Consider the following 17,605-nt stretch of genomic DNA (forward strand, 5'->3'; position numbering starts at 1 on the left):
GTGATGGCCCAACTGTGCCTCAGATCACAGTTTATGGCAACCCTAAGCTGAGAGCCCACCCCTTGGCTCAGTCTTTACACCCAGCTTCCCTGCTCCTATACCTGGGACATCTGCCACACTCTGGCATGCCTGGTCTTTCTATGACCCTGAGGGTCCTCACACTACACTAACCCAGTGAGGATTCCACTCCCTGCTTAGCCACTGGAGTGACGTACCTCCTCGAGCAGACTTCTAAAAGTTCTGATTTTGTGTCCATTGCTCTCTCACTTGCTGGGAGCTGACTGATGGAGTCTTCCACACCCATGGTCTATCCTCCCGTATATCACCTAAGATTCCCTTCTCGTACATTTTACCTTCCAGAAAGTACTCATTTTCTGTCCATAAAACTGCTGCTGTTCAGGAGGAGAGAGACAAGATAAAGGAAAAGTAGGAGACCCTGTTTCAACCAGTCGCCTAAAGTGAGCCAAATATCTGCCAGAACACTCTGAACACCCATGAAATCAGCCTGAGATGTATGATTATACACTTCTGTATCTCCATGGGGACAGAAGACACCAGTGGAGAGGCAAAGTGGAGTAGGAATGCTCAGACTGATATCAGAGGATAAACAGAAGGGGGAGGGAGCCACCAGAAGTGACCTATTTGAAAGTAATACTGCAATACTAAAGTACCCTGTGATTGGGGACAAGCATTAACTTGGAGTCTGGTTTAAAGCACTCCAAATGAACAAAAGATCTTAAGGGGAAACTGGTGGAATCAGGAAGTCACAGGCACGGGTGTAAGCCCATGGACCCAGGATGGCCGCTGCTGGTTACCACCCATACCAGAGAGGGTGAGGTGTAGCCTCCAGTTCCTGGTCCCTGAGCCCCCGTTGTTACACTTCTTGCACCGCTGCACAGCTGGGCCCATTCCAGCATGCGCATGAGGCAGTCTGGTGTGGGCGCCAGCCTGTGCTCTCTAGAATCACAGTATTTTGAGCTCTGTGCACACTGCATGACCAGGGTCTGACCGCTCTCCCTGCCCACACCTGCGAGACCTCAGGGTGGGTACTAGCCAGTGTTCTCTAGAACAGGCCAAGTGTCTGGACACTCCCAGACTGCACCTGAAGGAACTCGGTATCGTCTCTGTTCAGGATTCCTTGGCCATATCAGTCTTCTGCAATCTGCACAACCAAGAGGTCTGGACCCCAGACAGCGGTACCAGCAAAGGCAGCCTCCAGAAGCGGAATCCCTGGACCAATATTGCTCACAGTTTTAGTTGGCACAGGGGTACAGAGAGAAGCACACACTGTGGGCGACACACGGGACAGTGGCTGGGGGTGCACACTGTCTGTGGGAGGTTGCAGTGTTCAGTGGAGTTTCTGGAGGGGGAGTCCATGTTCTGGACCACCCAGAGGGGGAGCAGACTGAGGCTTCTCTCTGAGGTAGAGGTCTGGGTGCAGTTTGTTTCCACTAAACCTCCCAAAAGCTGCAAAAAGCCACCAAAGATCAAAAACCTCCAGAGAACAAAAGCCTGAAAAACCGGTTTCCACAGAGCCCAGCCCCTTGATAGGGGGCAGGATGACTCAACCCAAGCAAGACTGAATGAAAAACAATGCTGCAGGCCCCTCCCCCAGATAGCAAGCCAAAAGAATGAGAAGACAACTACCACAGTATCCCCGTAAAACTGTTAAACCCCAACATCAGGGGAAAACAAAATATTAAGTTCCCAATATTGCCCTAAAACCTGTATATTTCATAGATACAACTTTTTTGTTTTAATTCATTCTCACAATTCTTGTTATTTTAATTTTTTTAACCTACTTACCATTACAACTAGAGGTTTAAGACAACACACTTGTTTCATACATATTCCTGTGTTCTTCTCTCTCCTATTTTCTTAATATACATATAGGTATAAGCTTCAAGGTAATCCTCTATCTCTAATCAATACTACCCCTATATATAATCCAGTTTTCATCACCATTTATCTCTGGAAAGTTGAGTCCTTTAAAAAAGATAGCAATATACACCCAAAAAGAATCAAAATAACCTTCCATACCCACATCAAGGATTTATAACCACCCTCCCATCTTTTTCTTCTGTCAGTGTGTCTGTGTATTTGTTTTTGTTCTGGTAGTCTACAAATCTTTTCCTTTGGGTTCATTTTGAATGTTTTTTTTTTTTTTTATTCTACTCATTTACTTTTGTCAGTCTTTTTGTTTGTCCATTTTTGTTTATATACCTTATAAATCTTACTTTTGGGGTTCACTCTGGCTGAGTTGTCTCTTTTCTCTCTCCATCTCTTTCTCTTTTTAAATTTTTTCTTTCCTTTTGGTCGTTACTTCTGATTGCACTGAAGCATTTCAGGGTGCAACTTGCCTGGGTCGTGGTTGAAATATTCAGCTTTACAACCCCTCAACCACCTCTCACCAAAATGACTAGGAGGAGGGACACCCAACAGAGGAAAAATTCAGAGACTGTGCCGTCTCCCTCGGAACTATTGGATATGGATATAAACAGCATGTCAGAAAGGGGATTCAGGGTAACAATTATCCAGGGAATAGATAGGTTGGAGAAAACCATTAATGACAACATAGAATCTCTAACAGCAGAAGTGTGAGCCATCTGGGAAGAAGTTAAAAATGCTATCAATGATACCAAATCTAATCTAAATACTCTAACAGCTAGGGTAACTGAGGCAGAAGATAGAATAAGTGGAATAGAGGACAAAATGATAGAGAAAAAGGATCAGGAGGAGTCATAAAAGAAACAGCTTAGAAGCCAGGAAAACAAAATTAGGGAAATAAATGACGTCATGAAACATTCCAACATCAGAAGTGCAGGGATCATTGAGGGGTGGTGGAATAGAGAAGGCTAGAAGACACAGTTGAACAAATTCTGGATGAAAATTTTCCCAATCTGGGAAATGGAACCAGCATTCGAGTCCTACAGAAGAAAGAACACCCCCCCCAATATCAATGAATCTAGAAAGATCCTTGAGGAACTTGATTGTGAAACTGATGAATCATAACTACAGACAAGAACTCCTGAGGGCAGTTGGGGGAAGAGATTCCTTACATACAGCAGAAGGTCCATCAGAATAATGTCAGAACTCTCCACAGCAATCTGGCAAGCCAGAAAAGTGCCAGCAAGACATATTCAGGGCACTAAATGAGAAGAACATGCAGCCAAGAATACTTTATCCAGCAAGGCTGACATTCCAAATGTATAGACAGATAAAGAGCTTCCAAGACCGGCAAGGTTTAAAAGAGTATATGACCACCAAGCCAGTGCTGCAAGAAATATTAAGGGGGGGTTCTATAAAAGAAGAAAGTACCCAGGAGTGACATAAAACAGAAATTTACAGAGACATTTATAGAAATAAGGACTTCACAAGCAACATGATGTCAATAAAAACGTATCCTTCAATAATCTCTCTCAATGTGGATGGCCTAAATGTTCCCATAAAATGGCACAGGGTTGCAGATTGGATAAAACGACATCCATCCACATGCTGTCTACAAGAGACACATTTAGAACCTAAAGATACATCCAGACTGAAGTGAAGGGATGGGTAAGGATTTCTCATGCCAATGAACCTCAAAAGGAAGCTGGGGTATGGATTCTATCAGAAAATTAGATTTTAAACTAAAGACTGTCATCAGAGATACAGAAGGACACTACATCATTCTTCAAGGGGCTATCCACCAAGAAGATCTAACAATTGTAAATATGTATGCCCCAATATGGGAGCAGTCAACTACATAAGCCAACTGTTAATCAAGATAAAGAGTCATATTGATATGAATACATTAATAGTAGGGGATCTTAACATGCTACTCTCAGTAATAGATCATCCAAGCAGAAAATCAATAAAGAAACAAGAGCACTGAATGACACATTGGATCAGATGGACCTCACAGATATATACAGAGCATTCTACCCTAAAAAAACAGAATACTCATTCTTCTCAAACACACATGGAACTTTCTCCAGAATAGTCCACACAGTGTGTCACAGATCAGGACTCAACTGATAGCAAAAGACTGAGATTATTCCCTGCATATTCTCAGACCACAATGCTTTGAAACTGGAATTCAAGCTCGAGAAAAAATTTGGAAGGAATTAAAACACTTGGAAGGTAAAGACCTCCCTGCTAAAGAATGTATGGATCAACCAGGAAATCAAAGAAAAAAATTAAACAATTCCTGGAAAACAATGAGAATGAAGACACTTTGGACCAAACCTAAGGGATATGGCAAAGGCGGTCCTAAGGGGGAAATATATAGCCCATCAAGCTTCACTCAAAAAAAAAAAAAAAAAAAAAAAAAAAAGCCACCCTGAAAAATCCAGAATACATTAGCTTTCTTTACACCTTAAAGAAATGGAAAATCAACAAATGAAGCAAAACACACACACAAGAAGGGAAATAATCACAATTAAAGCAGAGATCAAAGAGATAGGAACTAGAGATACAGTAGAACACCTCAATGAAATTAGAAGCTGTTTTTTTTTGAAAGAATCAATAAGACTGATAGACCACTGGCTAAACTATTCTAAAGGAAAAAAGAGAGGACCCGAATTAATAAAATTATGAATGAAAGGGGAGAGATCACAATTAACACCAAGAAAATAGAAACAATCATTAGAAATCATCAACAGTTATATGCCAATAAGTTAAGCAACCTAGACAAATTGGATGCATTCCTGGGAACCTATAATCTTCCAAAACTGAATCAGGATGAAACTGAGAACCTTAATAGACCAATATCAACTAATGGGATTGAAGTAGTGATCAAAAAACTCCCAAAAATCAAGAGCCCAGGACCTGATGGATTCCCTGGGGAATTCTACCAAACTTTCCAAAAAGAAATAGTACCTATTCTCCTGAAGCTGTTTCAAAATATAGAAACAGAAGGAAAACTTCCAGACTCTTTCTATGAAGCCAGAATTACCCTGATCCCCAAACCAGGCAAAGATCCCACCAAAAAGGAGAATTTCAGACCAATATCCCAGATGAATGTGGATGCCAAGATTATCAACAAGATCCTAGTTAATAGGATCCAACAGTACATTAAAAAGATTATCCACCATGACCAGGTAGGATGTATCCATGGGATTCATGGGTATTTCAACATTCACAAATCACTGTGATAGAACGAATCAATAAGAGAAGAAGGAAGAACCACATGGTCCTCTCAACTGATGCAGTAAAAACATTTGACAAGATACAGCAACTGTTTCTGATTAAAACGCTTCAAGATAGGGATAGAGGGAACATTTCTCAACTTCATAAAACCTAGCTATGAAAAACCCACAGTAAATATCATTCTCAATGGGGAAAAGCTGACAGCATTCCCTTAGATATTAGGAACATGGCAAGGATGCCCACTCTCACCTTGTTCAACATAGTATTAGAAGTCCCAGCAACAGTAATCAGACAACATAAAGAAATAAAAGGTATTCAAATTGGCAAAAGATGTCAAACTCTCTCTCTTCACAGATGACATGATAACTTTATATGGAAAACCCAAAAGACTCCACCCCCAAAATACTAGAATTCACACAGCAATTCAGTAATGTGGCAGGATACGAAATCTATGCACAGAAATCAGTTGCTTTCTAATACACTAACAATGAAACAGTAGAAAGGAAAATTAGAGAATTGATTCCATTTACCATAGCACTAAGAACTGTAAGATACCTGGGAATAAACCTAACTAAAAAGGTAAAGGATCTGTAGTCAGGGAACTATAAAACACTCATGAAAGAAATTGAAGAACACACAAAAAGATGGAAAAGCATTCCATGCTCATGGATTGGAAGAATAAACGTTGTTAAAATGTCTATACTGCCTAAAGCAATCCATACTTTCAATGCCATCCTGATCAAAATTCCATCGGCATTTTTCAAAGAGCTGGAACAAATGATCCTAAAATTTGTATGGAACCAGAAGAGGCCCTGTATTGCTAAGGAAATGTTGAAAAGGAAAAGAAAACTGGGGGCATCACATTGCCTGATTTCAAGCTTTACTACAAAACTGTGATCACCAAGATAGCACAGTACTGTCAGAAAAAAAAAAAAAAAACAAACATAGACCAGTGGAAGAGAGGAGGGAGCCCACATATGGACCCTCAAATCTATGGTCAAATAATCTTCGACAAGCAGAAAAAAATATACAGCAGAAAAAAGTCTCTTCAATAAATGGTGCTGGGTAAATTGGACAGCTACGTGTAGAAGAATGAAATTCGATCATTCTTACACCATACACAAAGATAATCTCGAAATGAACAAAAGACCTCAACATGAGGCAGGAATCCATCAGAATCCTAGAGTAGAACATACGCAGTAACCTCTTTGACATCGGCTACAGCTATTTCTTTCAAGATATGTCTCCAAAGGCAAAGGAAACAAAAGCGAAAATAAATTTTTGGGACTTCATCAAGATCAAGCTTCTGCACAGCAAAGGAAACAGTCAACAAAACAAAGAGACAACCCACGGAATGGGAGAAGATATTTGCAAATGACAATACACACAAAGGGCTGATATCCAGGATCTATAAAGAACTCCTCAAACTCAACACACACAAAACAGATAATCACGTCAAAAATTGGGCAGAAGACATGAATAGACACTTCTCCAATGAAGACACACAAATGGCTAACAGACACATGAAAAAAGTTCATCATCATTAGCCATCAGGGAGATTCAAATCAAAACTACATTGAGATACCAGCTTACACCAGTTAGAATGGCCAAAATTAACAAGACAGGAAACAACATGTGTTGGAGAGGATGTGGAGAAAAGGGAACCCTCTTACACTGTTGTTGGGAATCCAAGTTGGTGCAGCCACTTTGGAAAACAGAGTGGAGATTCCTTAAGAAGTTAAAAATAGAGTGACCCTATGACCCTGCAATTGCACTACTGGGTATTTACCCCAAAGATACAGATGTAGTGAAAAGAAGGGCCATCTGTACCCCAATGTTCATAGCAGCAATGACCACAGTCGCTAAACTGTGGAAAAAACCAAGATGCCCTTCAACAGAGGAATGGATATAGAAGATATGGTCCATATATACTATGGAGTATTATGCTTCCATCAGAAAGGATGAATATACAACTTTTGTATCAACATGGATGGGAGTGGAAGAGATTATGGTAAGTGAAATAAGTCAAACATAAAGAGTGAATTATTATATGGTTTCACTTACTTGTGGAGCGTAACACGTAACTTGGAGGACATGAAGAGATGGAGAGAAGTGAGTTGGAGGAAATTTGAGAAGGGACACAAACCACAGGAGACTGTGGACTCTGAAAAACAAACTGAGGGCTTTGGAGGGAAAGGGGGTGGGGGGGTTGGGTGAGCCTGGTGTGGGTATTATGGAGGGCACGTATTGCATGGAGCAGTGGGTGTGGTGCATAAACAATGAATTCTGGAACACTGAAATGAAATAAAAACAAAACAAAAAAAAGAACAGCTTCTAGTTTCATTCATGTGCTCTACTATTTTTGTACTTTCTATTTCATTGATCTCTGCTCTAATCTTTATTATTTGGCTTCTCCTGCTTGGTTTAGGTTTTATTTGCTGTTCTTTCTCCAGTTCATTTAGGTGTAAGGTTAGCTTGTGCATTTGGTATTCTTTTTACTTTTTTTGAGAGACACTTGGGTGGGTATGTATATCCTCCTTAGGCCCACCTTTGCAGTATCCCATAGGTTTTGGACCAATCGATCTCTTATCACTCTCACTGGTTTGCATGAATTGTTTAATTTCTTGTTGGATTTCTTAGTTGACCCAAACATTCCTGAGTAAGATGTTCTTTAGCTTCCAAGTGTTTGAATTCTTCCAAATTTTTTGTGATTGAGTTCCAGTTTCAAAGTATTGTGGTTTGAAAATATGCAGGGAATCATCTCAATCTTTTGGTATCAGTTGAGACCTGATTTGTGACTCAGTGTGTGGTCTATTCTGGACAAAGTTCCATGTGTGTTCAGGATGAATGAGTACTGTGTTGTTTTAGGGTGGAATGTTCTATATATCTCTGAAGTCCATTTGGTCCAGTATGTCATTCAAAGCTCTTATTTCTTTGCAATTTTCTGCTTAGATGATCTTTTACTGAGAATGGAGTGTTGAGGTCCCCTACTATTAAAGTATTACTATCAATATGAGTTTTTATTTTGGCTAATAGTTGGCTTACATAGTTGGCTGCTCCCATGTTGGGGGCATAAATATTTACACTGTTAGATCTTCTTGTTGGATAGACCCTTTAAGTATGATACTGTCCCTCTGTATCTCTTACTACAGTCTTTAGATTAAAATCTAACCTATCTGATGAGAATTGTTACCCAGTTTTGAGTTCCATTGGCATGAAAAATTGCTCTCCATCCCCTCACTTTCAGTCTGGATGTAACTTTAGGTTTAAAATGAGTATCTTGTAAATAGCATATGGATGGGTTACATATTTATCCAATCTGCAACCGTGTGCTGTTTCTTGGGAGCATTTAGGCTGTTCACATTGAGAGTTATAATTAAAAGATATGATTTTAGTGCCATCATGTTGCCTGTGAAGTCCCAGTTTTTACAGATTGTCTCTGTACATGTCTGGTCTATATTACTCTGGGGGCCTTTCTTCTTTTATAGACCCCTTTAATATTTCTTGCAGGTTTGGCTTGTCACATATTCTTTCAATTTCTGCCTGTCCTTTAAACTCCTTGTCTCTCCATCCATTCTGAATGACAGCCTTGGTAGATAAAGTATCCTTGGCTGCATGTTCTTCTCATTTAGTACCCTGAATACATCTTGCCAGCCCATTCTGGCTAGCCAGGTCTCTGTGGACAGGTCTGATGTTATTCTGATGTTCATCCTTCCATAGGTAAGAAATCTCGTACCCCTACCTGCTTTCAGGACTGCTGCCTTGGTTCTAAGATTTGGGAGTTGTACTATTATATGTCAGGGTGCTGGTCTGTTCTCATTGATCTTGGGATCTGTTCTCACTGATCTCTGCCTCCTGGACATGAATGCTTGTTTCCTTTGTCAGATTAGGGAAGTTCTCAACTACGATTTGCTCTAATATATCTTCTGCTCTCTCCCTCTACCCCATCAGGGAACCCAATAATTCTGGCTTTAGAATGTTTCATGGTGTCATTAATATATCTGAGTCTGATCTCTTGTGCTTTAAACCTTTTTTACAGGCCTTCTTGGTTTCCTTCTTTTCTATGATCGTATGTTCTAGCTCACTAATTCATTCTTCTATCTCCTTTACCCTCGCTGTCAGGGTATCCAGTTTAGAGTCCACCTCATTCATACCATTTTTAAGTTTGGCCAGATCAGATCTCATTTATGTCCTCAGAGATTCTATACAGTCGCTAATATTTTTCTCAAGCCTAGATATCGACTTCATAATTGGTATCCTGAAATCTATCTCTGATATCTTGCTTATATCCATACCCATTAAGTCTGTGGTAGAGACCACAGTCTCTGATTCTTTTCTTTGTTGGGAGTTCCTCCTCTTAGTCATTCTATTGAGGGGTGGTTGAGGAAACGTAGAGTCCAAAGTATTAACCATGACCAAAGCACGACACACCATTTTATAAGGACCTTAGGGTTGCCATTCTCTTGTTCTTCCAGCCTGTCTTCTGGGGGAGGGGCCTGCCACCCTGTTAGTCATGCAACCCTGCTTGGGCAGAGTTGGCCTGCCTCCTCTCAGAGCAGGGTGGGCTCAGTGGAAACCAGTTTTTTGACCTTTTGTTCTCTGGCAGCTTCCCATGTCTCTCCCATCTCTCCCAAGAGTCAGAGGTGAAATGACTACACCCAAACCTCTGACCCAGAGCAGAAAAATCATAGTCCTCTCTTCACTGAGCCTTCCAGGACACACAGTCTCCATTTCTGTCTATGCTGCTAAAAACCACAGCCTCCCTCGTGGTGCACCCCACAGCAATTCTCCCAGAGGTCAATCCCAGGGCTGGGCACGTCTCTGGCCTTTGTGCTTGTAAAACTTTGAGTTGCCCTTAGTTCACATGCACGCACCCACCCACAGCTCCTGGATCCTCTCTGGGGCTGTACTAAAGTCCTTTCCCCGCTACCACTCTGCGATTCTGTGCCTGGTCTCCAGAGCTGGATGTTTTTGTCCTCTGGGGTTATATCACCTTCCCACCACCAGCTTATGGTGACTCCCTCCCCCTTCTGATTATCTTCCAACATCTGTCTACTGAATTACGGCTCTGCCCTTCATACCTCATGACCACTGGAGATTTTCTGCTTGTAGAGATCCGAATATATATTCTTACATCTCAGGCTGATTTCATGGGCGTTCAAAATGGTTTGGTAAATATCCAGCTAATTTCAGGGGACCAGCTGAAACAAGGTCCCCTACTCCTCCGCCATCTTCTGTGCTTCTCCTAAAACAGAACTTCTTGAAAAATATTTTAATACTACTTGACTAGCATAATGAAGGCATGTCCCATTAGGTGTAATGAAATATATAAAATTAACCATTTCTGGACTACAGAGAAGGAAGTTTTACATCTCATGAATCCTCTTTTCCCTCAACTTTTTATTCATTCCTTCTCCAGCTGCATCCTGGAAGAGACTTTTCAACACACCTCAGGTGTACATTACTGCCAAATCTTCCCCAAATGCCACCAGTCAGCCCATACAATCTAGGTTAACTTTCTTTCAAAATTCCTTTCATATAATTTCCCTCCTCAAAAGCCTTTAATGGTTTCCTATTTCTTATCACATTATATCTAAATATAATCTACAATCTACCTCCATCCTTCCTATCCCACTTTATTCTGTAATATTTCCCAACCAGCAGATCCCCTCCCCGTAGGATAACTGTGATATTCATTTGCTCTTTCTTAGGGAAAATTTGAAGAAACAAGGAAAAGAAAAACAGACACTGAAATCCCTAACCGCAAATGTTTATTTATAGTTGAAGTTAAGTAATATTTTTAATGCATGCTGAGAAAACAGTAATATTCCAAACCTACAGATTATTATCAGATAAGGAAAACAAGATGATGTTGGGAAAGGCTTTGGCATACACAACTATTAGAACCAGTTTATCAGAACACACACTATTAGAATCTTGTTATCAGAACACTTACATATCACATAATTTTATGTCACATCAAGTCCATGAACAGCTCATCTTCTAACTTCTTACTGGCTATTTTAGTAAACAGCATTCAAGGTTAAACATTAAGACTAGAGAGTAAGAAAGAAATACAGAAGTGGTAAGCATCACAGTTCAGAGCCTACATATATGAATACCTTAAGATTAAGAAACAGTATTTCTAAGTTTTTTGAAACAACATTTGGCAATGTTTAGCGCATGAGAAGACACTGCTTTGGTCCATCCACCCTTTCCAGCTTTTCAAAGTGTTTTCTGGCATTGCGGATGTTGATCAGAGTAGCTGCAGAAGCTGAGGGTAAGGATGGAGGAGACAGCCAACAAAATAAGTACAGGCAGCCAAAGCAATGTCTGACTAATAAAAACAAATAGAAAAAAGAGAGCCAAATCTTTCAATGTATGTCACAGAGAACATACAGGAATAGGAAGTCTCAAGTTAACCATGACTTAATTTTTCTGAATAAGTAGATGATTTGTTTATATACTAAATACTACATTTCCAAAATGAAATTTCAAAATCTTTTGGTTTACTTTTAGAATAAAACCCATTATCTTATGTTGTATTTTAATATTAACCTAAAGTAGGAAAAGCAAGTGGATCAGAGATAATTTAAACTTCTGAGAAAATCCTAGAAATACTCAACTTATGAATAATTGAACATTATATCAATAACTAATGATATACCTTGGCTAATTGAACTTAAATTAAAAAAAAATACTGCTAGAGCCTTTATTTCAGTGGTTATGATGGATATGGCTACTATGGCATGGAAGTACCAAATACCTCCCTGTATGCCAATAACACAGATATGGGACTATAGTACTTAAGGATATACAATGACAAAATCGTTCAATATTTAGTAGTTCAGAACTTAGATTGATTAGTCTTTTAAAAAATGTTTACTATATGAAGCATAAATTATACATTTGGATTCTCTTTTCTTTAAAATCCCTTGATTTAATTACTAGATTTTTGAAATACCATGAAGAAAAAACAAAATATCCTAGAGTCTAAATTATTTTTAAGTCTATGAGACAAAAAACTATTTACTACTAATATTGAAATAGCTTTTTCATTGTGGTAAATATACTAACAAAAATTACCATTTTAACCATTTCAAGATATACAGGTCAGTGGCATTAAGTATATTCATACTGCTTTGCAACCATCCCCACTACAAAATTTTTTTTAATTATCTAATAAAGTACTACTTCTAGGTCAATTAGTTTAAAGAATGTGGCTTTAAGGGTGCCTGGGTGGCTCAGTAGGTTAAGCTTCTGCCTTCGGTGCAGGTCATGATCTCAGGGTCCTGGGATCGAGGACCGCATCAGGCTCTCTGCTCAGCAAGGGGCCTGCTTCCCCACCACCACTGCCCCCCCTGCCTGCCTCTCTGCCTACTTCTGATTTCTCTCTCTCTCTGTCAAATAAATAAAATCTTAAAAAAAAGGAATGTGGCTTTAAGCCTATGTCTATGTCATTTAAGTTTAAACTTACGAATGGATGGATCAGACATCACGACCATCACATAAGTGTTGGATGTAAAGATGTCAATGAAAGCAGCAAAGTTAGAGTTCCTGACTTCCATGCTCTGAAAAGAAGCAGCTAGTTTGCTATAGGAAAAATGAGAAAAAGAGGTAAAGAATATAAAATAATATCAATATAAAACATTTTTACCTTTTATGTTAGAAATTTCATAGCATTATACCTCGATTCCCCACTTCATTAAGATAGTTAATCACTAACCCCACTTTGTTTTCCAAGGAAACTCTAATGCTGCATTTAGTATGTTCTGGAAAGTAACTTAGACATAAAGTGGATTAGGACCTGATATTGACTGTAAAATGGGCTTAGACCCAGATCCATGTTAAAATATCATGTCACAAAAGATTTCTCTAATATTTAAGAAGCTTAAGTTGAAACTTTCCTATCACTGTGATTAATAACTATATTTTTGAATGTTAGTTATATTGCAATTCAAGAAATGCTCCCATTTCTTCAAAAACAAGGTAATTATATTTGTATGTCACTTGCTATTTCTTCTTAAAAATGTAGGCATAAACACACCATTAAGTCTCAGAGAGTGCTAAGGCATAAAAAGAGTAAACTTATACCTGTACTTAGACCCGTTCTTTTTCTGGGCATCAAAGGTTTACCAGGATAAGAAATTTGCTGATTAAATCTTTACTAAATTACACTGTTCCATCATTCTTTCTTCCTATATTCACAATGCTATGATTCAAACTGTATTTTATCAAAGGTGAGACAACATGATCAGGCATTTCTAGAATCTATTCTATACTATTCTTGAATCATTACTTATTTTAATTACTATAGTTTTATAGTAAATCTTACTTGGTAGGATAAATTCTTTCTTCTTTTTCAAAACTTTCTTGGACATTTTCTGTTTATTTCTTCCTGAATAGGATTAAGTATCTCAAAAGGGTATTCTGCTTATTCTTCAATGCTTTTTCTCTATCAGTTGAGTTTGCATTAAAGGACAGTGACTTTTACCTCAGTGAATTGCAGGTTCCCTTAAAGTTTAGCTTTCTTTTCTGAATACAGAAGTACAGTCTACTATAGTTATTTGAACCTCTCAAAAATGACAATAATTTCTTTCTAGACATAAATAAATCACACAAAATAGCTTACCTACAGCTCAGCTTAAACTGCTTAATAATGTTGCTGATTTTCTCAAATCTGTGCACATCACGCTGCTCTTTACACTGATAGTGAGAAATCACCTATGAAAAAGAGCAATGCCTTTAAATATGCAATGTAGTCATATCACCCTGTGCTACTTACTCCTCAAGGCAGACCTCTGCCAGTCTCCTGGTCATCCTGATTTTCAAGGTAGACTTGGCACCTGGCTTACTGTCTCTTCTTTCCCATATTATGCCAATGTTCTGTACAATTTAAATATCCCTATAGATAACCCAAACAGTAGTGTTTCATTATAATTTTATTAGAGAATTAAAGTATTATTTATTTTGGTTCAGTGCTATTCTTCCTTACTTTTAATCATTAAATATTACCTAATGTATTAATTTTAATGAAAGCTGTAACTTATAGTGGCTTTTGGTATTACATTTAAAAATCTTAAGTATGCAGTGAAGAAAGCCCCCATCTGTCCCTACCTCTTTCTTATCAGCACCCTCTCCACACTCCTGAGTGTCCCATGGGCCTGAAGTATTTACTTTGAAACAGAGGGATCAAAGCAGGACCATAAAGTATAAGCGAGATTTTTTCCATAGTTGCCTGGATAGGCAGCTAGTAATAATGGATAAGACTGGTTCCATTTTGTTGGTTTTCAGAATTGAGGGCATGATTAAAAGGAATAGACAGGGGTATTAATATTGCACTGCTACAGGTCTAATTCTTGGATGGACATAGACCAGAGTGAAAACATTTGCCAAGAATGTTTTCATTAATTAAGAATGTTGGAGGTTCATTCATATGTGGAACATAAGCAATAGCACAGAGGACCATAGGGGAAGGGAGGGAAATCTGAAAGGGGAGAAATCAGAAAGGAAGACAAACCAGGAGAGACAAAATAACTGGGAAACAACTGAGGGTTTCAGAGGGGAGGAGGGTCGGGGGGATGGGGTAACAGGGTAATGGGTATTAAGGAGGGCAAGTGTTGTTATGAGCACTGGATGTTATACACAAATAATGAATCATTGAACACTACATCAAAAACTAATGATATACTATACAGTGGCTAACTGAACATAAGATATATACATCTATATCTATACTTATATCTATATATGTACAGATGTATATAAACGAATGAATGTCAGAGGTTCAAAGATGATCAGATACTGTTGTAGTTCCGACCACAAATGATGCTGATTGACGATGCAGCAGCATAATAACCAAGACCTGTGAGGTAGCTTAGGTCCCAGAGGTTACAAAGCTGCAATTTAAAGGAAATGAGGAAAGGGCACCACCCTTCCAGGAGCCTGTGGCTTAATTTGATTCAACACTGGAAACCTCACCCAGCCTGGACATGGACAGGATTGACAGTGAAAGGTCTTTTCCAGTTCTGTGCATGGTGGTACATGGCTGTTCTTACTCAGTGGAGTAATTTGCGTGGTTAATTCCTATAATGAACAAGACTTTGGCATGTTAACTAGTTACATGACTCCCAAGCTAGGAGCACCCCAAAATATAAACCAGTTAATAACAAACATAAAGGAACTAATCAATAATAATACAATAAGAGTAGGGGACTTTACATTACAGTTACATCAATGGACAGATCAAACAGAAAATCGACAAGGAAACAATGACTTTCTTTTTTTTTTAAGATTTTATTTATTTGACAGAGATCACAAGTGGGCAGAGAGGCAAGCAGAGTGAGAGAGGAGGAACCAGGCTCCCTGCAGAGCAGATAGCCCAATGCAGGACTCGATCCCAGGACCCCGAGATCATGACCTGAGCCAAAGGCAGAGGCTCAACCCACTGAGCCACCCAGGTGCCCCAGGAAACAATGACTTTCAAAGACATAATGGAACAGATGGATTTAATAGATATATTCAGAACATTTCATCCCAAAACAAAATACACATTCTTCTTGAGTACACACAGAACAATCTCTAGAAAAGATCACATACTAGCCCATAAAATAAACCTCAATAAATTCAAGATTATTGAAGTCACACCATGCGTATTTTCTGGCCAAAATGCTATGAAGTCAGAAGTCAACCACAACAAAAAAAAAATGGGAAAGACCACAAATACATGGAGGTTAAATAACACACTACTAAACAATGAATGGTTCAACCAAGAAATCAAAGAAGGAATTTAAAAAGTACATGGAAACAAATGAGAATGAAAACACAATGGTCCAAAACCTCTGGGATGCAGCAAAACCATTTCTAAGAGGGAAGTTTATAGCATTACAAGACTACCTCAACAAGATAAATCTCAAATAATCAAGCTAACCATATACCTAAAGGAGGTAGAAAAAGAACAATGAACAAAACCTAAACCAGCAGAAGGAAAGAGATAATAAAAATTAGAGCAGAAATAAATGATAAAGAAATTTAAAAAACAATAGAACAGATGAATGAAACCAGAAGCTGTTCTTTGAAAAAAGTTAATAAAATTGATAAACCTCTAAGCTGGACTTATCAAGAAAAAAAGAGAAAGGACCAAAATAAATAAAATCATAAATGAGAGAGGGGAAATAACAACCAACCATACAAACATCATAAGAGAGTATTATTTAAAACTATATGCCAACAAATTAGACAACCTAGAAGAAATGGATAAATTCCTAGGAACATATAAACTACCAACACTGAAACAGGAAGAAATAGAAACCTTGAACAGACTGATAACCAGCAAAGAAATAGAATCAGAAATAAAAAAAATCTCCCAATAACAAAAGCTTAGGGCCAGGTGGCTTCACAGGTGAATTCCACTAAACATTTAAAGAAGAGTTAATGCCTATTCTCACAGTTTTCAAAAAAATAGAAAAGGAAGTAAAACTTCCAAATTCATTCTAGGAGGCCAGTATTACCCGGATACCAAAACCATACAGAGATACCAATAAAAAAGAGAACTACAGGTCAATATCCCTGATGAACATAGATGTAAAAACTACCAATAAAATACAAGCAAACAAAACTCAAAAATACATTAAAAAAATCATTCACCATGATCAAATGGGATTTATTCCTGGTTTACAAAAGTAGTTCAATATTTGCAAATCAGTCAACATGACACATCACATCAGTAAGAGAAAGGGTAAGAACTATATGATCATTTCAATAGATGCAAACAAAGCATCTGACAAAGTACAACATCCATTCATTATAAAAATCCTCAACAAAAAAGGTTTCCTCTTAAAAGGAATTAAAAAACAAAACACACAAGCAAAGGGAAGAACATACCTCAAAATAATAAAGGCCATACATGAAATACCCACAGTTAACATCATCCTTAATACAGAAAAACTGAGAGCTTTCTCTCTAAAGTCAGAAATAAGACAAGGATGTCCACTCACACCAGTTTTATTCAACATAGCAATGGAAGTCCTAACATAGCAATCATACAGCAAAAAGAAAAAAAAATTATCCAAATTGGTAAGGAAGACGTAAACAATTGATTACTGGCAGGGCACATGATACTATATACAGAAAACCTGAAAGACTATCAAAAAACTGCTAGAACTGATAAATTCATTACAGTCGCAGGATACAAAATCAATGTACAGAATTCTTTTGCCCATGTATATACCAATAATGAAGCAGCAGAAAGAGAAATTACAAAAGCAACACCACTTACAATTGCAACAAAAATATGAAGATACCTAGGAATAGACCTAACCAGAGATGAAAGACCTGTACTCTGAAAATAATGAAACACTGATAAAAGAAATTGAAAAGGACACAAAGAAATGGAAAAACACTGCATGTTCATGGATTGGAAAAGCAAATATTGTTAAAATGTTCATAATACCCAGAGCAATCTACATATTTAATG

The 17,605-nt window shown here is 38.3% G+C and overlaps 1 protein-coding gene across 6 annotated transcripts in view; it reads right to left on the reverse strand.

Moving 5' to 3' along the window:
• Nucleotides 1-10,884: 10,884 nt before the first annotated feature.
• The window catches only part of RRAGB (Ras related GTP binding B), a 32,870-nt gene continuing 26,149 nt past the window's right edge, over nt 10,885-17,605 (reverse strand). For 5 of the 6 annotated variants that reach the window (XM_032848962.1, XM_032848961.1, XM_032848963.1 and 2 more), the window contains 3 exons: nt 13,763-13,854; nt 12,608-12,723; nt 10,885-11,404 (listed from right to left, as the gene is read on the reverse strand). In XM_032848962.1, the coding sequence (XP_032704853.1) occupies nt 11,307-11,404; nt 12,608-12,723; nt 13,763-13,854 (306 nt within the window). In that variant the 3' untranslated portion in view covers nt 10,885-11,306. The remainder of the gene's footprint in view (nt 11,405-12,607; nt 12,724-13,762; nt 13,855-17,605) is intronic. The other variant, XM_032848958.1, reaches the window with a different exon arrangement.

The sequence above is a fragment of the Lontra canadensis genome, unplaced genomic scaffold (genome assembly GCF_010015895.1).
Source record: "Lontra canadensis isolate GAN:19392208 unplaced genomic scaffold, GSC_riverotter_1.0 scaffold216, whole genome shotgun sequence".
NCBI classification, from domain to species: domain Eukaryota; kingdom Metazoa; phylum Chordata; class Mammalia; order Carnivora; family Mustelidae; genus Lontra; species Lontra canadensis.